This window comes from Onychostruthus taczanowskii, unplaced genomic scaffold, assembly GCF_017590055.1.
Source record: "Onychostruthus taczanowskii isolate IOZ18803 unplaced genomic scaffold, ASM1759005v1 scaffold56, whole genome shotgun sequence".
NCBI classification, from domain to species: domain Eukaryota; kingdom Metazoa; phylum Chordata; class Aves; order Passeriformes; family Passeridae; genus Onychostruthus; species Onychostruthus taczanowskii.
Window position 1 is genome coordinate 3,585,669 of NW_024503235.1, and position 8,608 is coordinate 3,594,276.

The 8,608-nt window shown below is 49.9% G+C and overlaps 1 protein-coding gene across 1 annotated transcript; it reads left to right on the forward strand.

Annotated features, from left to right (window-relative positions):
- Positions 1 to 6: 6 nt before the first annotated feature.
- UTP11 (UTP11 small subunit processome component) lies at positions 7 to 6,043 on the forward strand. Its single transcript, XM_041417516.1, has 8 exons — positions 7 to 139; positions 252 to 313; positions 1,144 to 1,246; positions 1,586 to 1,699; positions 3,331 to 3,424; positions 3,650 to 3,780; positions 5,084 to 5,194; positions 5,769 to 6,043. Exons 1-8 carry the CDS (start codon positions 77 to 79, stop codon positions 5,850 to 5,852), a joined length of 762 nt encoding a protein of 253 aa, XP_041273450.1. The 5' UTR covers positions 7 to 76; the 3' UTR covers positions 5,853 to 6,043.
- The last annotated feature ends 2,565 nt before the right edge of the window (positions 6,044 to 8,608 follow it).

Here is an 8,608-nt window from a genome sequence, read left to right on the forward strand (position 1 = left end):
CCCCGCCTGTTCCGGCGCGCGCCCCGCGTGCGGACGCGCGTTCCCGGGCCCGGCGCTCGGAGCCGCCGCCGCAGCCATGTCGGCCGCCTTCAGGAAAGCCGCCAAGGCGCGGCAGCGCCCGCACCGCGAGCGGGCCCAGGTCAGTGAGCCGGGCCGGGCCCCTGGCCGAGCCCTCCGCGCTCCCTCCCCGCCGGGCCCTCCCCGCCGGGCCCCCGCGCTCTCCCCCCTCACGTTCCCCGTCTCTCCCGTAGCCCGCCGCCCGGACGAAGCTGGGCTTGCTGGAGAAGAAGAAGGACTACCGGCTCCGCGCCCAGTGAGTGCGGCCGCGGGGGGCGGGCGGCGCTGGGTGGGTGTTCCCCCAATCCAGAGGGTGTCCCCCCCAATCCAGAGGGTGCTCCCCCAATCCAGAGGGTGTCCCCCCCAATCCAGAGGGTGTCCCCCCCCAATCCAGAGGGTGTCCCCCCAATCCAGAGGGTGTCCCCTGCAATCCAGAGAGTGTCCCCGCAATCCAGAGGGTGTCCCCGCAATCCAGAGGGTGTCCCCCCAGTCCAGAAGGTGTCCCCCCAATCCAGAGGGCTTCCCCCCGTCCAGAGGGTGTCCCCCAGTCCAGAGGGTGTCCCCCCAATCCAGAGGGTGTCCCCCCCAATCCAGAGGGTGTTCCCCCAGTCCGGAGGGTGTCCCCCCAATCCAGAGGGTGTCCCCCTGGGAAACAGAGGCCCCATCCTCCTTGCCTAGGTTATGACACTGGCTCCAGAATACTCTGCTCCTTGTGAAGTCCTTTGAGTTGGGATGATAGCAAGTCTCCCTTTCCCTAGAAAAGTACCAGACTGTTCTAAGAACGTGGATTTCAGTAATTTAAAACTGCGCCTTCTTTGGGGTTGTGTGCTGCCAATAAACCCATTATTTTACTATAAAGTGATTTTAAGCAGGTATGATACCACACTGCCGTCCCTGCCACGGCTGTGCTTTTGCAGGACCTTCTCCTGCCAGAATTCCTGGGACAGGGCAGCAGGGATAGGGACAAGAACAGGACCAGGCTGTCTCCGAGCTCTGAACCTCACTAGGAAAGACTCGATGCCCCGGCAGGGGTGAACACAGAGAAGCTGCTGAACAATCAGTGATTGTTGTTTTTTTCCTCTCCAGTGACTACCACAAGAAGCAGAATGCTCTCAGGGCGCTGCAGAAGAAAGCTCTGGACAAGAACCCCGATGAGTTCTACTTCAAAATGATACGTGCAGAGGTCAAGGTGAGAACCTGCACTGCCTTCAAAACAGGATTACACTTCGTTGCTCTAAGTAACATTTTTACCCCTACCTTGTTTTGATTTAAATTTATTGTTTAATAGGTAAATGAGAAAAATTGGTTTGGTTCCTGTAGAAGGCTTTGAAGAAAATGAGGTACAAGGGACAAAGTTCTGCTGTTAGCAGACCCTACAGTGCTCTCCAGGTGGGATGGGCTGTCAAAATTGGTTTGGTTCCTGTAGAAGGCTTTGAAGGAAATGAGGCACAAGGGACAAAGTTCTGCTGTTAGCAGAGCCTACAGGTGGGATGGGCTGTCTGTAAGTGCTGTGTTTGTCTGGTTGTAGGATGGTGTCCATGTAATAAAGCAGCCAAAGGATGAAGTTACCCCAGAGCAGATGAAGCTGATGAGGACGCAGGATATTAAATATGTGGAAATGAAAAGAGTTGCAGAAGCCAAGGTAATAACTCATATATTTAGTGTTTTTCAGTTTGCTCAGTATTGTTTTTTTGCTGTGTTGTTCTTATTGGTGCTGCTGGCTGTGTTTGTTCAGTGAAGTCTGATTTGTACAGTGCTGGAAAGGACAATGGAAGTGTCAGTGGATGCTGGATACAGAGCCTAAAGGTGTGATGACAATCAAAAATTACACTGTGCATTGTTATAAAACACAGTGATTTTCACCTAAATGCCAAGACTTTAAACATGCTTAGCAGAAATGGTGCTCATAGAGAAATGGTGAAAGGCCTAAGGTTGGAAGAGTGCTCTCAGATCATGAAGTCCAGCTGTTCACCCACCACCACCGTGCTCACCACTGACCTGTGCCCCCCAGGTGCCACAGCCACATGCCTTTTGAACACTTCCAGGGGTGGTGATTCCACCATTTCCCTGGGCAGCCTGTTCCAATGCCTGACTGCGCTTTCAGGGAAGAAAAAGGGGTGGTGATTCCACCATTCCCTGGGCAGCCTGTTCCAATGCCTGACTATGCTTTCAGGGAAGGAATTTTTCCTAATTCCTGAATCCCCCAGCATAGCTTGAGGCTGTTTCCTCTTGTCCACAGAATTAACTATGTTGAAAAAGATCTTTGAGGTCATTAAGTTCAACCTGTGACCTAGCACCACCTTGGAAACCAGACCATGGCACTGAGCATCACATCCAGTATTTTTTTAAACACCTCCAGGGATGATGACTCCCCCATGTCCCTGGGTAGCTCATTCCAGTGCCCTGAGATCTTTTTCCCTAGTGTCCAGCCTAAACTTCCCCTGGCACAGCTTAAGGTCCTCTGGTTCTGTCAGTGGTTGCCTGAGAGGAGACTGACCCCACCTGGCTACAACCACCTTTCAGGGCGTTGTAGAGAGTGATCAGGTCTCCCCTGAGCCTCCTTTTCTCCAGGCTAAACAGCTCCCACAGCCATTCTCCATAGGATTTATGTTCCAGACCCTTCAGCAGCCTTGCTGCTCTTCTCTGGACACATTTGAGCCTCTCAATGTCCTTCTCGTTCCTAAACTGAGGGGCCCAGAAATGGACACAGCACTCAAGGTGCAGCCTCACCAGTGCAGATACAGGGGAAAACACTTGCTACTTGAGAGAGCTGCCTAACTGCCCCCTGGCTACACTCTCCTGTCAGAGGATGAGGTCTCCCAGCCGAGGAGAATAATCTGGAGTGGGTTGTTGGAATGTGGTAGGCTGGCAATCCACAAAAATACAATCCTCTTCTGAAGGTGTTGTATGCTTTGATGTTGATTCACAAAACAGAATCAAATTCTCACTGGGGATAAAAAACCAAAGCCAGCTTTAAACTTTCCTTCATGCTTTTGCTGGCGGTTCCGTGGCAATCATTCCCCTTTGTCAAACAGGTCTCAGTTTTGCAGGTGGATGTGTGCACCTTGCCTGGGTAACAGCAGGAATCACTGTGACCCTCTGTCTGCAAAGGTTGCGGACACATGTCATAAATATAGACTAGATGTGTTTTCAGAGATGAAAAAAGGAAGGAGGAGTTCAGCTCTTTGTAACCCCGAGGAACAGACAGAAAAGTCCTCGGGGGAGACTTGATTTGAGTCGCTCCGAATTTGGCCAAACTTGGGCTTTCCGCAGAAAATCGAGCGCTTGAAGGCAGAGCTCCACCTGCTGGACGCCGCGGGGAGCGGCGCGGGCCGGCACCTCTTCTTCATGGACACGGAGCGGGAAGGTGAGAACTGAACTTGTTCCGGGCTGTCGTTAAAGAAAGACACTTTTATTTTCAGAAATAAAAATTCAGGTGCTCTAGAAATCTCTCTTGGTTACTAGCTGAGATATCACTTCTGCAGGAGCTGTGTTGCTGGGGCTCCTGTTTCTGATTGTAGCAATGTGTTTGGAAGATTTGCTTATCGAAGGAGTCCATGGGAGTTTATTCCTATTTTTTTTTAATGTATAGTTCGGGAGTTTGATATTGCTGCTCACCTGGACACCGTTCCTGAGCTGGTAGATAGAGTGTACAACCGACCAACCATCGCAACGCTGCAGAGAGAGGCAGTGAAGGGACCTACTGATCCTGCCCACCTAAAGGTACTGCTGCTGTTTGTGCTGCAGACTTCTTCATGTTTTACATCTTTTATATGACAAGCACTAAAAAGGATTGATTGCACCATTGTGGAGGTGAACAAAACTGTGTTCTTAAAACTTTTATTGGTGACACAAAGCAGTAGTGGATGTCACTTAATCACCAAATGACTGCCTGGAGCCTGCAGTCACATCTCCTGGACTACATGGAGTACTCTTTCACTGCACCCCAGCCCACTGTGGGTGGGCCACCATTAGTTGTGATATACAGGCCAGAAAAGAGTGGTGTGCATCTGATGAGACAATGTCCCTGCAAAACTGAGAGATTTGTCCTCTATAAAGGAACATATACCTATGGGACTATCTTTTCATTAGACTGCTGCAGTTTCAGGTGTAATTTTTTTCAGACTCCACTGTTAGGTCTCCTCTCACACTTCCCCAAAACCCCTTGCACCCCTGAATTAGGTAAATAGGAAGAAGCTTACTCCAACACAGATGTCTCTGTTGCAGTGTTCCTGATCTTACAGTATTTTTCAATTTGGTTCTGAGCCCAAAGTCACTTGAGATTTGTCTCCTCACTTTCCTTCCTAAAGCCATTTAACCTATAGTCTCACTTCCTTGCTTTCCTAGTTGGAATTGTTTCATGATTCTTCAGCATGAATTCCATATGCTGTCAGCTTTGATTCTGATGTTTTAGTATCACAGAAGTAGCTACAGTTGGCTTTACTGCTGTAGGTTCTGCTCAGGTAATTCAGATCTGTTGGAAAGTCCTCTGAGTACGAGTCAGTTGTGTCTAAGGTAAAAATAGTTGTTTTAAAATTGCCGACTGGTAGATTTTTAACCTGGTTTTTCTGACTCAGATGTCAGATAATAAACACCCTGTGGTCCCTTTCCTCCTGCCAGCTGTCTCAGTTTGACTTGTCAGGAAAGCAGTTGGACGAGTCGTAGACTGACTAGTTTTCTCCTAAATGTCTGAGTCATATTTTAAGCATGTTGGGATCTGTTCTCCTTAATTTAATTACTTAAATCACACCTGCAGTAATACTGTTCCTGTGCTGGGAAAGCTATCCACTCTCATTAGGCAAACTTGACCCAACAAGTTGCATTTTGAGAGGCCTCTGCAGGCTCTGAGCACTTCAGGAATTGGTCTCTGGTCTGTCCTTTTTTTTTGTTCTCCCTCCTCTTGATAAAGTGGATTTTCATTAGGGAGACAAATGTTTTCTTGCATTTGACATTGAAATTCAGAGGATTTAGACCACAGTGTCTTGTTCAGCTCTGTCTTAAAACAGCTTCTTCTCCTTGTTTCCAGAAATTAGCCCAGCAGAGGAAGAACCAGTATGACCTCCTGAGGCAGCGCATCGAGAGGGAGAAGGCCATGTTTGTCGTCTCACAGAAAATCCAGACACGGAAGGATCTGCTGGTAAGGGATTTGCTTCTGGTTTTCCAAGTCTGTTCTGATCAGGTCATTAGGTCTGGTATTGTGTGTGTTGTATATTTTGTATTTGTTTCTTCATTCTGGTTTTATAGTGACACCTGCAGATAACTCCTAAAGATAAGTAATCCTCTTTAATATGGAAAAAGCAAGGAGATGAAGCATTCCAGTAAATTATATCTGCTAGTCCAAGTCTCACCTTGTCAGCAAGGACAAAGACTCAGCTGTAAATGGTGCTCACAAGGAGCCCAGAATAGTGCCACTAGGAGTCAGAAGCAGGGAACCATTTCTGTAAGTTATGAGAAGGTCTTAAAAATCCAAATGACCACAGAAATTACTTGTCTCAATGGGACTGCTGTTCTCTGGTGCTTGTGAGCAGAGCAGATTATGCCTGATAGCCTGAAGGGGAAAAGAGCAGATAAAATTATAATCCCCACCTAAACAGTGCAAAATGACCATTTTTCTTTTATGGTTAGTCCCAGACAGGGATTCTCTGATTTGTGTGGGTGGGGTTTTTTCTCCTTGCATGGCAGCAAATAATTGTACTTGTTCTTTTTTCCAGGACAAAACTCATAAAGTAAAGGTGAAGAAGGAAACAACGACTGGTCCAGCTATTTACAAATTCAAGTTTCAGAGGAAACGTTAGCCATTTAATGGAATAATTGTTACAGTCTTTGCTCAGAAAGGAGGAGCCCTATCCCTTGGAGAAGGGCTGGTGCCAGCCTGCTTTTGACTGCAGCTCAGCACTTTGTTGAAACAAATCACTGTGGGCCCGTGGTAGCCATCAGTGTGTTTAATCTAATTAATTGATTAATAAATCAGAGTTTGTTCTTTTGATATTTATGGTGGGAAGCCATGAGATTTGCCTAAGTGTTCTGGTGAGATGCACCATAAACAGTCAGTGAGCAGTCGAGGTCACAGTGGAATTAGGGAGGTGGGTTAAGCACGGGACAAGGACAGGTACTTGGGGATTGTCAACTCTGGGGCTGAGCAGGACCTGGCCAAACCCATGAGAGTGGAGCTCAGCTTTCTCAGCTGTCTTTTCAAGCAGGTTAAAGGTGAATTATCTCCAGTCATTTCCCCAGCATGCCCCAATCCCTCTCATTTCCTATTTGCACCATCCCATCGTGTGCTTTTCCTCCAGAGTTGCTTCAGTTCAAACTGAGGCAGTGCCAAAACTCTGTGTAAGGGGAGACAATGCAGCAGCCAAGTGTGGGACAAGAGTTTGTCCTGTGGGTTTTCCTGGGGCTGGTTGCATTGCCAGGGGTGGGGGATGTGCAGACACATCCTGAGTGTCCTGGAGCGGCCCAGGCACGTTCAGAGGAGCCTCCGTGTGAACATTCCTTCTCTTATCTCTCCATCGTCCTGTCGCTGCCAGCAATAAGCACATGGTCTGCAAGGGGGGGAAGAAAAAAAAGATGCTCTTCTCAGGCCCTACCTACTTTGGAGCTTTTCCAGCAGCTCGGTGATGAAACGCGGTGTTCTTACCTGCTTAAATGCAGCTTCAGATGTTCCTGCCATTGCTGGGATAACTGGGGGGAGAATTTTTCAGGGGAGCATCCACGGAGTTCTGCAGAACCAGGAGTCTGTGGATTCTGTAAGGGCTGGGTGAGCAGGAGGGGAAAACAAAGCCCCGGGCCTGAGAATGGTTTGGTTTGGTTCACTTGAGCAAAAGAAAAAGTCCTGCGTGTAAGAATGGTTTGGTTCAGTTTGGTTTGGTTCGCTTGAGTGAAAGGAACACAAAGCCCCATGTGTGAGAATGGTTTGGTTCAATTTGGTTTGGTTCACTTGAGCACATGGAAAACATTTGAGAATGGTCAGGTCCGCTTCGGTTCGGTCTGGTGTGCTCAGGCGGAAGGAAAGCAAAATTCCCTGTGGGAGGATGGTTCGATTTGGTTCGCTTGAGCAAAAGGAAAACAAAACCCTGCGAGGACGGTCCGGTCTGGCTCGCTCGAATGAAAGGAGAACAAAGCCCGAGTGTGAGGACGGTCCGGTCCGGTCCGGCTTGGCTCGAAAGAAAGGAGAGCATATCCCGCGTATGAGGACGGTCCGGTCCGGTCCGGCTTGGCTCGAAAGAAAGGAGAGCATATCCCGCGTATGAGGACGGTCCGGTCCGGTCCGGCTCGCTCGAAAGAAAGGAGAGCAAAGCCCGCGTGTGAGGACGGTCCGGTCCGGTCCGGTCCGGTCCGGCTCGCTTGAAAGAACGGAGAGCAAAGCCCGCGTGTGGGACCGGCCCGGCCCGGCCCGGCCCGGCTCCGTTGGCCCGGGGCCGTGCGGAGCAGCCGCAGTGCCGGGCCGGGCCCGCAGGGGGCAGCAGCGCCGCGCGCGGGGCCGTGTCGCCGTGAGGGCTCGGGGACGTCCCGCGGTGTCACCGCTCTCCTGGCGGCCCGCTGCCTGCCAGGGGAAAGCTCTTTCAGACTAAGGTTTAAATAGATGTTTAATCCTTGCCCTTGATTAATTTTACCTGCATCCAGAGCGCTGCTGAAAGGGATGGGAGAGAAAAGCAGCAGTTCTGCTGGGAGAGCCTCGAGGAATCCTGGAGCAGGAATTGGAAAACAGCGACCTGGCCAGGCCAGCAACTGCCTTGTCCACCTCCGTCCCACTGCACAAGTGCCCTCTTCCCTGGAAGAATGGCATCTTCCCAGTTGTTGTGGGATGCAGTAGGCAGCTGCCAGGCTTTCTTTGAGCAGGCACTGGCCACACTGCTTGTCCTGGGCGTGGTGGTGTCCACTGGCTCCTGGGAGCTGAGCTACCAGCCAGGACACACAGCCTGGGGTCTGGGTAGCAAAAGTTGTGCCTGTTGTGATTTATTTTTCCCTGGGAAGCCATGGAGGTTTTAACAAAAGGAAATCAGAGCGCTGTTCCGTCTGTGGTGGTCACATTGAGAAGGATTCTTGCTGACCTCCAAAGCCTGGCTACAAATCCCATAGCCTGTGGTTTATTATCTTGTGGCCATAACAGACTAAAAGGAGGTGCCAGCTTTTGTGCACATTTTTCACCTACTCGTGCCTGCAGTGGTGAAGGATTTGGCAGGTGCTGATCTCTGAACCTCTACGTTAGCAGACAGGGCTGACTCACACCTGCTGCCCTGCAGAATTCCCAGTGGCATCCAGGGAAAAATCCACACCTTCTCAAAAACCTTGCTCTTTGACTCCCAAAGCCTTTAGCTCGGTATCCTCATACTGAAATGCTTCTGCAAGCATCTGGAAAGAGCCAGTATCTTATAACTGAGTCCAAAACCCAGCCCACTGGGCCACAGCACAGGATTTAAAGTGAGAGAGGAGTGGGATCTGCCATCCTCTAGCTGGGTCCTCATGGGGAAGGACAGCGAGAAAATGCCCTCAGCTATTTTTTGTTTGTGATAATTATAGCATCAAAAGCTGAACCAACAGGTTCTTTAGC

What these genes read in the sequence shown, in the direction of transcription:
- UTP11 (XM_041417516.1), top strand. Translation starts at nt 77, where the DNA reads ATGTCGGCCGCCTTCAGGAAAGCCGCCAAGGCGCGGCAGCGCCCGCAC. An exon ending in CGCACCGCGAGCGGGCCCAG is followed by an intron (nt 140 to 251) that starts GTCAGTGAGCCG and finishes TCTCTCCCGTAG; the next exon opens with CCCGCCGCCCGGACGAAGCT. An exon ending in AAAGAGTTGCAGAAGCCAAG is followed by an intron (nt 1,700 to 3,330) that starts GTAATAACTCAT and finishes GGCTTTCCGCAG; the next exon opens with AAAATCGAGCGCTTGAAGGC.